The sequence below is a fragment of the Adiantum capillus-veneris genome, chromosome 17 (genome assembly GCF_014529385.1).
Source record: "Adiantum capillus-veneris isolate H3 chromosome 17, ASM1452938v2, whole genome shotgun sequence".
Taxonomy (NCBI): Eukaryota; Viridiplantae; Streptophyta; class Polypodiopsida; order Polypodiales; family Pteridaceae; genus Adiantum; species Adiantum capillus-veneris.
The window spans coordinates 31,737,951-31,753,115 of NC_140947.1; the positions used below are offsets into that span (position 1 = coordinate 31,737,951).

General features: G+C 41.7%; 1 protein-coding gene across 1 annotated transcript; it reads right to left on the reverse strand.

The window, feature by feature from the left end:
* Positions 1-9,118: 9,118 nt before the first annotated feature.
* LOC147437017 (uncharacterized) lies at positions 9,119-10,897 on the reverse strand. The gene is made up of 4 exons (XM_086486430.1): positions 10,699-10,897; positions 10,291-10,560; positions 9,524-9,606; positions 9,119-9,439 (listed from the first exon to the last, which is right to left on the reverse strand). The coding sequence occupies exons 2-4, from the start codon at positions 10,478-10,480 to the stop codon at positions 9,134-9,136; spliced, it is 579 nt and encodes a 192-aa protein (XP_086342556.1). The 5' UTR covers positions 10,481-10,560; positions 10,699-10,897; the 3' UTR covers positions 9,119-9,133.
* Positions 10,898-15,165: the final 4,268 nt, after the last annotated feature.

The window sequence follows — 15,165 nt, forward strand, 5'->3', positions numbered from 1 at the left end:
TGGGTGACATCTGAATAGGGAAGGGAGCCGAAAAATGAGTATGTATGAAAAGAAGTTTTGTCGAGGGTTTCATACACGCTCACCTGTGATTGCATTGCCCTCCTTAATTATATGTTAAGTCTCCTAGGAAAAAGGGGCCCATCAACTCAAAGCTTAAACAAAAGTACCCCATAATCACAAATGGGTGAACTCTGACTAGGCAAGGAGAGCCAAAAAATGAGTATGTAGGAAAAGGAAGTTTTGTTGAGGGTTTCCACACTCACCTATCATTGCATTGCCCTCCTTGCGTGTACGTTAACAGTTTTTCCCTACGAGATTTTACTATCACATGGTGTATATATCTCACATGGCCATTCAATAAGGGCCATGTCTCTACATGTGATGAATACTGCATCCTAGAGAGTCTCCTAGGAAGAAGGGGTGCCCAAAAGTCCCAACTTTACTTATTTACTCCTCTATCCTCCATTCACTTATATAATGGTCCTCTACTATACCACATTTTGCACTAGAAGCATAAGCAACACTGCAGTCGCATTCATTATAAAGTAGATCAAGCTATTGTGCATTGTGTATGGACACACTCTTGATTAAATTTTTTGTCTTGTTAATGGTCATCGATGTGTAGTTAAGCCTTTACTAAATGGTTACAATCATTTCTTTCTATAGCATTTCAACTTTCAACTTGCTTCTTTCGTTCGAGAAAGGTGCATTTGAGTCCAGATGAGGGTAAAAATTCAATAGATTTTTTTAAGCAGAAGCACTCAATACTTTCCGTGAATCTGCAGTCTGATTCCTGGTGCCACCTCAGAAATGTACCAAAGCTAAATCGTAACACTCATAGCAATCTTTTACAACAGTATTTTTAAAAGGACACGTGACATAATCACTCATCCATACCTCAACAGTGATAAGCACTGCATAGTACACATCATGGACAAGGGAATCTCTATCAAAGTGTTCTTTTCCTGTTCGAGCTTTGTTCAAGAAGTCTTGCATGCTCTGCTGAAACTTTCCCTTCTCGAAATCACCATATTTGAGGGACTCATTACATATGGAATGCCCAAACGCAGTGACAAAACGGGCACCACGTGCCAATAGAAAAGAACAGACTGAACAGACTTTTAGCACTTCAATAACAATTGAACTTTGAGAGAGAGAGAGAGAGAGAGAGAGAGACAACGCAACACGGGAGTGGCAGAATTCCATCCCGGAGAGTATTGGTCCCAAACCTTGGCGCCCCTTTCGGTATTTCTTTATATTGCATCAACATAGTACAGGCCGGTACTCTAGACGCTGCACCTTCTCCAGGAAGCATGCCAGAGAATGAGCCCATGGCCTCATATTTAAAGGCCCTAGCTGCCAAAAGCAGTTTACATGAAAAGCCTTCAAACTCAAAAGCATCTAGTCCAAAAGCAATGCCCAAAAGCTACCAACGTAAATCACAGAAATCCGTACAACTGCCGCTTCAACAGTCAACGCAAAACGTGGAAATCCGTACAGTTCGCCACGTCATTAGTCATCGAAAATCCGGAGCGTCCGTACAGCTGCCACGTCATCAGTTTTTGCGCAAGTCTTGGTGTGTGTGTGTGTGGGTCTTGCTTTATTTTAATTCCTTTATGTCCCTGGGGCCTCATCGGACAGGGTCCCCATAAGTTGGTAGGACTTCTTCTTCTGTTACTTATTCTTCTTAGGGCTTAGGACCCTCGGCCGGGATCTGCAAGTTGGCTCCATTCTTCACGGCTTTGACACGTCAGCAATTTGTGGCAAGGCCACCCAAGGATGAGGGTGGCGCGCTGGGTGGAGTTAAGAAGAGAAGGTTTCTTTTCTTCTTCCTTTTACTCTATTTCTTTTTTTTTTTTTTGAGAGGGGGTGTGTGTGTTAGCGAGCGAGAACACTCTATCCAATCTTTGGATGCTTTCCCTGTAAAGCGACTTGAGGACAAGGGGCACGTTGAGTGTAGCTGGGAAGAGGAGGTTGGGGGCCGGGGGGGGGGGGGAGATCTTCAACGAACGAGAACACCTCTATCCGATCTTTGGATGGTTTCACAGTGAAATAATGCTCTCAAAATCATCACCTTTATCATGCATAGCCTAGCCATCAGCTATGGCATCCCTACTCACATCATTAGTGCCCAAGAGTAGGTGCAGGTTTGTAAAGAGTTCATTCATGATTTGAACCTACTCTATAAAACAAACGGATTGAGTTACTATCACCCTCCATAGGTGATACTCCGCCATGAAAAAGGGTAGCATTTGTCAAGAAAGAGTAAAAATACTAAAAGCACTAAAGCTAAACTCTTTCACTGATCAAAAGGATGACACCAAGCAAACTTAGTGTAGCTTTGGACTCATTTGCAAATTAGTGAGATGGTCCAATAGGTAGCTGACAAGGATTGTAAAGTGGAGAAGAAGCAAGCTAAAGTCAAATAGAAGAAGTGAAAGGCAAATTCAAAGACTGAGTGACAATCACACGGATGGGTCCTTCCAAATCACAAGAGGCTGTTGGTTCCAAAGGAATAAATGGCAAAGCACTTCATATAGTTTAAGGAGCAAAGGAAGTCGCCTCATTTGAGGAGACACATTTTGGAAAAGGCTAGTGATCATTCCTAAAGAAATCCAAAGCAACCTACTCTCGCCATATAGCGTCAGGAACAATCTTTTCAAGTTGTAATCCTCTATTTTCAAATAAGCCACTATAGCAAGAGGACGAGAGCAAAACTACAGGCATCAGTTTGAAGCTTAAACAAAAGTACCATGGAATCACGATTGGGTGACATCTGAATAGGGAAGGGAGCTGAAAAATGAGTATGTATGAAAAGACGTTTTGTCGAGGGTTTCATACACACTCACCTGTGATTGCATTGCCCTCCTTAATTATATGTTAAGTCTCCTAGGAAGAAGGGGCCCATCAATTCAAAGCTTAAACAAAAGTACCCCGTAATCACAAATGGGTGAACTCTGACTAGGCAAGGAGAGCCAAAAAATGAGTATGTAGGAAAAGGAAGTTTTGTTGAGGGTTTCCACACTCACCTATCATTGCATTGCCCTCCTTGCGTGTACGTTAACAGTTTTTCCCTACGAGATTTTACTATCACATGGTGTATATATCTCACATGGCCAATCAATAAGGGCCATGTCTCTACATGTGATGAATACTGCATCCTAGGGAGTCTCCTAGGAAGAAGGGGTGCCCAAAAGTCCCAACTTTACTTATTTACACCTCTATCCTCCATTCACTTATAAAATGGCCCTCTACTATACCACATTTTGCACTAGAAGCATAAGCAACACTGCAGTCGCATTCATTATAAAGTAGATCAAGCTATTGTGCATTGTGTATGGACACACTCTTGATTAAATTTTTTTGTCTTGTTAATGGTCATCGATGTGTAGTTAAGCCTTTACTAAATGGTTACAGTCATTTCTTTCTATAGCATTTCAACTTTCAACTTGCTTCTTTCCTTCGAGAAAGGTGCATTTGAGTCCAGATGAGGGTAAAAATTCAATAGATTTTTTTAAGCAGAAGCACTCAGAACTTTCCGTGAATCTGCAGTCTGATTCCTGGTGCCACCTCAGAAATGTACCAAAGCTAAATCGTAACACTCATAGCAATCTTTTACAACAGTATTTTTAAAAGGACACGTGACATAATCACTCATCCATACCTCAACAGTGATAAGCACTGCATAGTACACATCATGGACAAGGGAATCTCTATCAAAGTATTCTTTTCCTGTTCGAGCTTTGTTCAAGAAGTCTTGCATGCTCTGCTGAAACTTTCCCTTCTCGAAATCACCATATTTGAGGGACTCATTACATATGGAATGCCCAAACGCAGTGACAAAACGGGCACCACGTGCCAATAGAAAAGAACAGACTGAACAGACTTTTAGCACTTCAATAACAATTGAACTTTGAGAGAGAGAGAGAGAGAGAGAGAGAGAGAGAGAGACCGCAACACGGGAGTGGCAGAATTCCATCCCGGAGAGTATTGGTCCCAAACCTTGGCGCCCCTTTCGGTATTTCTTTATATTGCATCAACATAGTACAGGCCGGTACTCTAGACGCTGCACCTTCTCCAGGAAGCATGCCAGAGAATGAGCCCATGGCCTCATATTTAAAGGCCCTAGCTGCCAAAAGCAGTTTACATGAAAAGCCTTCAAACTCAAAAGCATCTAGTCCAAAAGCAATGCCCAAAAGCTACCAACGTAAATCACAGAAATCCGTACAACTGCCGCTTCAACAGTCAACGCAAAACGTGGAAATCCGTACAGTTCGCCACGTCATTAGTCATCGAAAATCCGGAGCGTCCGTACAGCTGCCACGTCATCAGTTTTTGCGCAAGTCTTGGTGTGTGTGTGTGTGGGTCTTGCTTTATTTTAATTCCTTTATGTCCCTGGGGCCTCATCGGACAGGGTCCCCATAAGTTGGTAGGACTTCTTCTTCTGTTACTTATTCTTCTTAGGGCTTAGGACCCTCGGCCGGGATCTGCAAGTTGGCTCCATTCTTCACGGCTTTGACACGTCAGCAATTTGTGGCAAGGCCACCCAAGGATGAGGGTGGCGCGCTGGGTGGAGTTAAGAAGAGAAGGTTTCTTTTCTTCTTCCTTTTACTCTATTTCTTTTTTTTTTTTTTGAGAGGGGGTGTGTGTGTTAGCGAGCGAGAACACTCTATCCAATCTTTGGATGCTTTCCCTGTAAAGCGACTTGAGGACAAGGGGCACGTTGAGTGTAGCTGGGAAGAGGAGGTTGGGGGCCGGGGGGGGGGGGGGAGATCTTCAACGAACGAGAACACCTCTATCCGATCTATGGATGGTTTCACAGTGAAATAATGCTCTCAAAATCATCACCTTTATCATGCATAGCCTAGCCATCAGCTATGGCATCCCTACTCACATCATTAGTGCCCAAGAGTAGGTGCAGGTTTGTAAAGAGTTCATTCATGATTTGAACCTACTCTATAAAACAAACGGATTGAGTTACTATCACCCTCCATAGGTGATACTCCGCCATGAAAAAGGGTAGCATTTGTCAAGAAAGAGTAAAAATACTAATAGCACTAAAGCTAAACTCTTTCACTGATCAAAAGGATGACACCAAGCAAACTTAGTGTAGCTTTGGACTCATTTGCAAATTAGTGAGATGGTCCAATAGCTAGCTGACAAGGATTGTAAAGTGGAGAAGAAGCAAGCTAAAGTCAAATAGAAGAAGTGAAAGGCAAATTCAAAGACTGAGTGACAATCACACGGATGGGTCCTTCCAAATCACAAGAGGCTGTTGGTTCCAAAGGAATAAATGGCAAAGCACTTCATATAGTTTAAGGAGCAAAGGAAGTCGCCTCATTTGAGGAGACACATTTTGGAAAAGGCTAGTGATCATTCCTAAAGAAATCCAAAGCAACCTACTCTCGCCATATAGCGTCAGGAACAATCTTTTCAAGTTGTAATCCTCTATTTTCAAATAAGCCACTATAGCAAGAGGACGAGAGCAAAACTACAGGCATCAGTTTGAAGCTTAAACAAAAGTACCATGGAATCACGATTGGGTGACATCTGAATAGGGAAGGGAGCTGAAAAATGAGTATGTATGAAAAGACGTTTTGTCGAGGGTTTCATACACACTCACCTGTGATTGCATTGCCCTCCTTAATTATATGTTAAGTCTCCTAGGAAGAAGGGGCCCATCAATTCAAAGCTTAAACAAAAGTACCCCGTAATCACAAATGGGTGAAATCTGACTAGGCAAGGAGAGCCAAAAAATGAGTATGTACGAAAAGGAAGTTTTGTTGAGGGTTTCCACACTCACCTATCATTGCATTGCCCTCCTTGCGTGTACGTTAACAGTTTTTCCCTACGAGATTTTACTATCACATGGTGTATATATCTCACATGGCCATTCAATAAGGGCCATGTCTCTACATGTGATGAATACTGCATCCTAGGGAGTCTCCTAGGAAGAAGGGGTGCCCAAAAGTCCCAACTTTACTTATTTACACCTCTATCCTCCATTCACTTATAAAATGGCCCTCTACTATACCACATTTTGCACTAGAAGCATAAGCAACACTGCAGTCGCATTCATTATAAAGTATATCAAGCTATTGTGCATTGTGTATGGACACACTCTTGATTAAATTTTTTTGTCTTGTTAATGGTCATCGATGTGTAGTTAAGCCTTTACTAAATGGTTACAGTCATTTCTTTCTATAGCATTTCAACTTTCAACTTGCTTCTTTCCTTCGAGAAAGGTGCATTTGAGTCCATATGAGGGTAAAAATTCAACAGATTTTTTTAAGCAGAACCACACAGAACTTTCCGTGAATCTGCAGTCTGATTCCTGGTGCCACCTCAGAAATGTACCAAAGCTAAATCGTAACACTCATAGCAATCTTTTACAACAGTATTTTTAAAAGGACACGTGACATAATCACTCATCCATACCTCAACAGTGATAAGCACTGCATAGTACACATCATGGACAAGGGAATCTCTATCAAAGTGTTCTTTTCCTGTTCGAGCTTTGTTCAAGAAGTCTTGCATGCTCTGCTAAAACTTTCCCTTCTCGAAATCACCATATTTGAGGGACTCATCACATATGGAATGCCCAAACGCAGTGACAAAACGGGCACCACGTGCCAATAGAAAAGAACAGACTGAACAGACTTTTAGCACTTCAATACCAATTGAACTTTGAGAGAGAGAGAGAGAGAGAGAGAGAGAGAGACCACGCAACACGGGAGTGGCAGAATTCCATCCCGGAGAGTATTGGTCCCAAACCTTGGCGCCCCTTTCGGTATTTCTTTATATTGCATCAATATAGTACAGGCCGGTACTCTAGACGCTGCACCTTCTCCAGGAAGCATGCCAGAGAATGAGCCCATGGCCTCATATTTAAAGGCCCTAGCTGCCAAAAGCAGTTTACATGAAAAGTCTTCAAACTCAAAAGCATCTAGTCCAAAAGCAATGCCCAAAAGCTACCAACGTAAATCACGGAAATCCGTACAACTGCCGCTTCAACAGTCAACGCAAAACGTGGAAATCCGTACAGTTCGCCACGTCATTAGTCATCGAAAATCCGGAGCGTCCGTACAGCTGCCACGTCATCAGTTTTTGCGCAAGTCTTGGTGTGTGTGTGTGTGGGTCTTGCTTTACTTTAATTCCTTTATGTCCCTGGGGCCTCATCGGACAGGGTCCCCATAAGTTGGTAGGACTTCTTCTTCTGTTACTTATTCTTCTTAGGGCTTAGGACCCTCGGCCGGGATCTGCAAGTTAGCTCCATTCTTCACGGCTTTGACACGTCAGCAATTTGTGGCAAGGCCACCCATGGATGAGGGTGGCGCGCTGGGCGGAGTTAAGAAGAGAAGGTTTCTTTTCCTCTTCCTTTTTCTCTTTTTTTTTTTTTTTTTTTGAGAGGGGGTGTGTGTGTGTGTGTGTGTGCTAGCGAGCGAGAACACTCTATCCAATCTTTGGATGCTTTCCCTGTAAAGCGACTTGAGGACAAGGGACACGTTGAGTGTAGCTGGGAAGAGGAGGTTGGGGGCCGGGGGGGGGGGGGGGGGGGAGATCTTCAACGAACGAGAACACCTCTATCCGATCTTTGGATGGTTTCACAGTGAAATAATGCTCTCAAAATCATCACCTTTATCATGCATAGCCTAGCCATCAGCTATGGCATCCCTACTCACATCATTAGTGCCCAAGAGTAGGTGCAGGTTTGTAAAGAGTTCATTCATGATTTGAACCTACTCTATAAAACAAACGGATTGAGTTACTATCACCCTCCATAGGTGATACTCCGCCATGAAAAAGGGTAGCATTTGTCAAGAAAGAGTAAAAATACTAAAAGCACTAAAGCTAAACTCTTTCACTGATCAAAAGGATGACACCAAGCAAACTTAGTGTAGCTTTGGACTCATTTGCAAATCAGTGAGATGGTCCAATAGGTAGCTGACAAGGATTGTAAAGTGGAGAAGAAGCAAGCTAAAGTCAAATAGAAGAAGTGAAAGGCAAATTCAAAGACTGAGTGACAATCACACGGATGGGTCATTCCAAATCACAAGAGGCCGTTGGTTCCAAAGGAATAAACGGCAAAGCACTTCATATAGTTTAAGGAGCAAAGGAAGTCGCCTCATTTGAGGAGACACATTTTGGAAAAGGCTAGTGATCATTCCTAAAGAAATCCAAAGCAACCTACTTTCGCCATATAGCATCAGGAACAATCTTTTCAAGTTGTAATCCTCTATTTTCAAATAAGCCACTATAGCAAGAGGACGAGAGCAGAACTATAGGCATCAATTTGAAGCTTAAACAAAAGTACCATGGAATCACGATTGGGTGACATCTGAATAGGGAAGGGAGCCGAAAAATGAGTATGTATGAAAAGACGTTTTGTCGAGGGTTTCATACACACTCACCTGTGATTGCATTGGCCTCCTTAATTATATGTTAAGTCTCCTAGGAAGAAGGGGCCCATCAATTCAAAGCTTAAACAAAAGTACCCCGTAATCACAAATGGGTGAAATCTGACTAGGCAAGGAGAGCCAAAAAATGAGTATGTAGGAAAAGGAAGTTTTGTTGAGGGTTTCCACACTCACCTATCATTGCATTGCCCTCCTTGCGTGTACGTTAACAGTTTTTCCCTACGAGATTTTACTATCACATGGTGTATATATCTCACATGGCCATTCAATAAGGGCCATGTCTCTACATGTGATGAATACTGCATCCTAGAGAGTCTCCTAGGAAGAAGGGGTGCCCAAAAGTCCCAACTTTACTTATTTACTCCTCTATCCTCCATTCAGTTATAAAATGGCCCTCTACTATACCACATTTTGCACTAGAAGCATAAGCAACACTGCAGTCGCATTCATTATAGAGTATATCAAGCTATTGTGCATTGTGTATGGACACACTCTTGATTAAATTTTTTTGTCTTGTTAATGGTCATCGATGTGTAGTTAAGCCTTTACTAAATGGTTACAGTCATTTCTTTCTATAGCATTTCAACTTTCAACTTGCTTCTTTCCTTCGAGAAAGGTGCATTTGAGTCCAGATGAGGGTAAAAGTTCAATAGATTTTTTTAAGCAGAAGCACTCAGAACTTTCCGTGAATCTGCAGTCTGATTCCTGGTGCCACCTCAGAAATGTACCAAAGCTAAATCGTAACACTCATAGCAATCTTTTACAACAGTATTTTTAAAAGGACACGTGACATAATCACTCATCCATACCTCAGCAGTGATAAGCACTGCATAGTACACATCATGGACAAGGGAATCTCTATCAAAGTGTTCTTTTCCTGTTCGAGCTTTGTTCAAGAAGTCTTGCATGCTCTGCTGAAACTTTCCCTTCTCGAAATCACCATATTTGAGGGACTCATCACATATGGAATGCCCAAACGCAGTGACAACATCAAGAGGGACACTGCTTTTTTCCATGTCTGTCTGCCAACCACAGAATAACGAAGCAAAGTAAGAAACATCACATCTTAATCAATTGTACTGCCATTTAGTAAGTGATTGACGTACCAGACGTTTTCCAGTGTTTAGAGCACTTGCAACTACTTCATTTTTGTAACCAGCCATATAAAGGAAGTACACCTTCTGTAAAGCTGCCATACATGATGCATTCGTGATAAATGAAAGTTCAAAATTGGAAGCAACAAACAATACTTATGAATTCAAGTTCATAAGTGGAAACAACATAACGCTGATGTGGTAGCAGCTTGTGAGTTATATTATTTGTTTGAATTATCTTATCCAATTCACTGTTGTCGGTAACATTTCGATACAAAGTCGCTCAATGTCAGTTATATTATTTGTTTGAATTATCTCATCCACTTCATTGTTGTCAGTAATGATTTTGATACAAAGTTGCTCAATGTCACAAAACAATCACTCTAATGAATCAGTGCCTAAAAATTACTCTAATGAATCACAAAGTCGCTCCATGTCACAAAACAATAACTCTAATGAATCAGTGCCTTAAAATTCCATGAATTGAAACGAAGCTAATATAAATATAAATTTGCTATATATGGCAAAGGCACGAAAGTTAAGTTATTGTTCTGACTTACAAACAACCACAACCAACACTAAGCTCCAATTCTGCCAAGTTACATGATCATCTGCACGTGGACTTCATAACATCAATATCTACATACTCAAGGCAAAGTTGCCATGATAAGCAAAAGTCTTGCTTATCAAGACTCAAAAAACAAGTATGGTTTATTATTCAGTCTTTCTTCATGGCATTTTTCATTATATGTAAACACTTAAAGTGGTACTTACATTACCTTCAAAAAGATAATCAGCAGGACGAAGCCCCCTGTTCTTCAGCTCTGTGAGGACACTGCTCTCATGTTTGCTTGCGTAGGTCTTCCGCGCTTTGTTCATACTACCAGAGAGTGCAGAAAGGCCACTCTTTGTGGCACTGAAAAGCAAGCCGACACCTTTCTTGGCGGCAACTGCTGCTGTTCCCGACATTGTCAAAACTGCCAGCTACTTTTCGAAGCTACAGGTGCATTGCTGCCCAAAAGGTTGAGGCTCCTCTTCACATAAAGGATCTGATGATGGCGATATACCCAATTCTCTCTCTCTCTCTCTCTCTCTCTCTCTCTCTCTCTCTCTCTCTCACTCACACACACACACACACACACACACACACCGGCTCTGTAGGTTGCGGATAGGGCAGCCGTACTTACTAAAGGATCACACAGAGATGTTGAGTTGCAATAGGCCTAAGCGCGTCGAAGATGAAGACAGTTGGTCTGATTTGGCATTAGCTGCTTGTCGAGACTCCCACAAAAAAAGGGCCGATCACACTATTTTCGAGTGGCGCTGCCTTCCAACAATTTTTGTCTGCTATTCCGTCTCGTACGCTTATTAGAGTGTGTTCACGCTTAGTTCAAATCAGAGCCACCTTCCTTTCAGGTTTCCATTCTCTTGGTTAGAGTATTTCCACTCATGAGGGAAATCTGAAGCAAAACAGCTCTAGTACTAAATATGGATGCTTCCCTCAAGAAAAAACTACTTTTTCCTCATTGAAAGGGTTCTTTCAATCATCCCTTATTTTCTATTCATTAATCGCTCCTTTTTCTTTGAGGTTCTTGCAAAAAAGCAAGCATTAAGAACATTGCGCTCTTCAAGCTAGTTGTCTCCTTGATTTTCCTAAAAATCAAATCATCTTGTGTGACTATTAGTTAAAGAGATTAGATTAATAGCACTAATCCTAATGATCTTCTATGGTACTTGGCTCTTCCTTGATTCGCACAATAGCGTTTTTCAAACGTCGTAACCGCATAAATGCATGTGACAAAAAAAATCAGGGCAAAAATATAACAAAAGCCAAGCCAACCACGATTGCCACAAGCACCACATATTGAAAATATAGCCAATTAAGTATAGCAACGCGTCCAAGCCATCAGCCAACGTTGTAACCACGACCTATTGCAAATATAGCCAAGTAAATATAGCAACACATCCACACTAGGTTTGAACTATTTGGATTTGGGTTTGGATATGGTTTGGATGCGCTTAGAGTGTGTTCACGCTTAGTTCAAATCAGAGCCACCTTCCTTTCAAGTTTCCATTCTCTTGGTTAGCACTAGTTTGGTACCAAAACAGGACACTAAATGTCCTTTTTTTACAAATTTAGATTAAATGCTACTTGCATCAGATGGTGTATTTAAGAAAACAGTGTTTATGGTTTTAGATTTGAAATTAATGGAACTTGGTTATTGAATGATGATTGTGACCAATGATATCATGATATTATAATCAAGATATGACATACACTGCCTATTCACGTGGTGTGGGACACTAGAATATGTAGTATGTGGATGACATAAGGCATAAGCGAATTGGTCTGGTTTAAGTTTATGAGGTTTCATTTTGATCCACGATATTCCTATTCTAGCCACTATTTTTGACAAGTATGACTTGTAAATTAATAACTTAGCAATTGAGGGCAATTGAGACTACTAGACATGTTGTTCTCCAATAGAATTGTGACCTTATAGTCTAGCAGTCTTCTAGCTATCTACGTTTTCACCAATAAAGACTCGATCTCGTTTCTAATATCTTGCATACATTTGTAGACTGACACGTTTCCCCCATTAGCATTTCCAATTGAATTCCCAAGCTCTAGATATTCATTGTGGTGAGATGCTTGGTCTGGGGGTTCACCAACAAATTGTCTTGTGTCAGCACAAACTCTGGTATTCTATCTAGCACCCTTCTCCCGACGAAGACTCTTGTTGAGACTCGAGCATCGGTTTAAAAAACCAAAGCTATACTTTGAATCTAGCTTTCTTAGCACAACTTTCCCTTTGTTAGTCTTGGTCAACATCATCTGATGTTGTTGGACATCAGGTTTGCTACTTTGGTCCGATTGTAATCCTATTGCCATGCTCTTAGATCAGAATTTGAAGTTACAAAATAATGCAAGTCAAGTACTTGAGAATGCTATCGTGTACAGGAAGAGAAGCGACCATGATGGGGATCTTTGACTCTTATGAGCTTGGAGGCTTTATTACTAGCAACTTTTAGAAGCCAAGGGATCCAACGTGAGAGAAGCTATGGATATCCTCAATAGTACACAATCTATTAGTCACATCCGATTGATGAAGGACTCGAAGTAGATTTGGGATCGAGTATATCCGATGAAGGAGATTGCTTTAGAGGTGCAGTTGTGGACCCTCGATGCAAAATAGACATCCATGAGGAACTAAGCCATTAATACAAAGTGGCTTTTGCTTCCACTTCTCGTACGACTACCATTTGCAACAGTTGTGCATTGGCAACTCATAATGGTTGGAATGTACACCATTTGGACATAAAGGTTGCATATTTGAATGGTGATTTCCACGAGTAAGTGTATGTACCATAGCCTCATGGTTTGTTCAAACCAGGCAGGAAAACAAGATGTGCAAGCTTAGGAAGGCTTTGTATAATTTAAAGCAAGCTCCGAACGCTAGTATGAAAAGATTCATAAAGGTTGCACATTTGAATGGTGATTATGTATCACAGCCTCATGGTTTGTTCAAACCAGGTAGGAAAACAAGATGTGCAAGCTTAGGAAGAATTTGTATAATTTAAAGCAAGCTCCAAACACTAGTATGAAAAGATTCATGCTTGCTTGGTTGAACACGGTTTTTAGAACAGTCGAGTTGAGAGTATGTCGAGCATGCAGAAGGTATATTTCTGATCATTGTGCCCAATGTTGATGACATGTTGCTCATTGTTGGATAAATTTGCTATCATATACATGTGGTACTGATGCGTGTGAACACACTTAGGACCGCCGGGGCATTTTTTTTCCTCACTAGGAGGTTTTTTTCCCTTGTGCATTGTATATACGCCCATCACTCTAGGGCTATCTTATCTTTCCATTGCACATTAAGTAATATACTCTATGTTGTGTGCCTTGAGCTTCATTCTTCTTCTCCAAGCTGTGTGTGTTTTCTTGCAACCCTAATTCCAACAATTGGTATCAGAGCAGGTTGCGTCCTCCCGGGCTTAGTTGCCAGCAGCTCCAAAACAAACCTGCTCACTTTCTCCAATTTCTGTGTGCTTTGCTGAGCGTCAGTAGGTCGACAAAGAATTTGGAAGAACTCATAGAGCTTGGTCGACTCAAATTTTTCATTTGGGCTCATTCCGACCTCCGTTTCCACTACATGCAGTACTACGTAGGCTATTTTGTCATTTTGTGCAATTTTTTTGTCAGTGCCATTTTGAGGATAGCCAGTCCCTTACCATTTTCTATGCTTTGTACGACAAGTGTGGGTAGAGAATTTTGCAAATTCTATTGTGGATTCAAAGGCTGTTTCAGATGCAAAACTTTGGCATGCACGTTTTGGGCATCTGAATTTTACCAATTTGCTGCGTTTACAGAAATCTAACATGGTTCCTTCTTTGCCACCTCTTGAAGCACCTGTCAAACATGTTTGGGAAGGCTGTATTTTGGGTAAGATGTAGTGTTCCAAGTTTCCAAAAGATGGTTCTGTTAGGGCCACATGCAGGTTACAGCTTATGCATAATGATGTTTGTGGGCCCATGCAAACTCCGTCCTTGGGAAATTACCTTTACTTCGTGACTTTCATATAATGATTACTCCAGGCATACATGGGTGTATCCACTTAAGGCAAAGTTGGAAGTGTTTTTCTGCTTCAAGCAATTTTTGGCTATGGCTGAAAATGTCTCGAAATGTACTATGGGCACCCTCCATTCCGATTGAAAGGGGGAGTATATGTCTCATGAAGTTAATGCATTTCTTGCTAGATGTGGGATAAATCACCAATGAAATGACAAGATGTATGGTCAAAAGTTAAGCTTTGCCACATTTGTTTTGGCTTGAGGCTATTATGTGTGCCACTTATGTAAACAGGTTTCCTATGAAAGCTTTGCAGTCTATGACTCCATATGAAGCATGGCATGATAGAAAGCCTTCTATTGAGCACATGCATGTTTTTGGTTGTTTGGCATATGCTATGGTGCCACAAACGCAGCACAAAAAATTGGATGATAAGGTTGTCAAATGTATTTTTGTTTGTTATAGTGTTCAAAGCAAAGGTTATAGGTTGTATCATCTACAGAAAAAACGTATCTTGGTGTAGCAGGCTACAGTGTCACTTTCACAGGACACAGTTAGTACAGTTGGTCTAGGCTGTTTCACACTGGACGGACCCTCTGGGCTGGGAGTGACACGCGACAGTGCAGGGCACCGACGGTGGTCTAGTGGACACCGTGGCCAGGTCACCACATGGCTGACATTTATGAGTCATTGGTGACCCTTTATGGTGGTACATAGGAGTAGTAGCGTTTGGTGATCGTTATCATCTTCTTCACCTTTGGTCCAGCATCGTCTCTCGAGAGCAGCGAGTCTTACACAGAGCACCTCGGCACTCTCCCTGCACATCAGAGCCTCGAAACCCAGATTGTACCTGAGAGTCCTGGACTGGAGCTGAGTGTGCTGCCACGCCAGAGTCTGTATCAGTGCTTTGAGATAGTCGAGTCATTTGTGTGGTCTACTGTTGTTGTTGCTGTTGTGTCTGTGAGCATGGTTGTTTATTGTTTCCTGTTTCCAGTCTGTTTTGAGTGAGATTGTCACGCACATTGCACTGAGGGGCACCCACACTGTAGAGAGCACGACACATTATCCGCGCTACAGG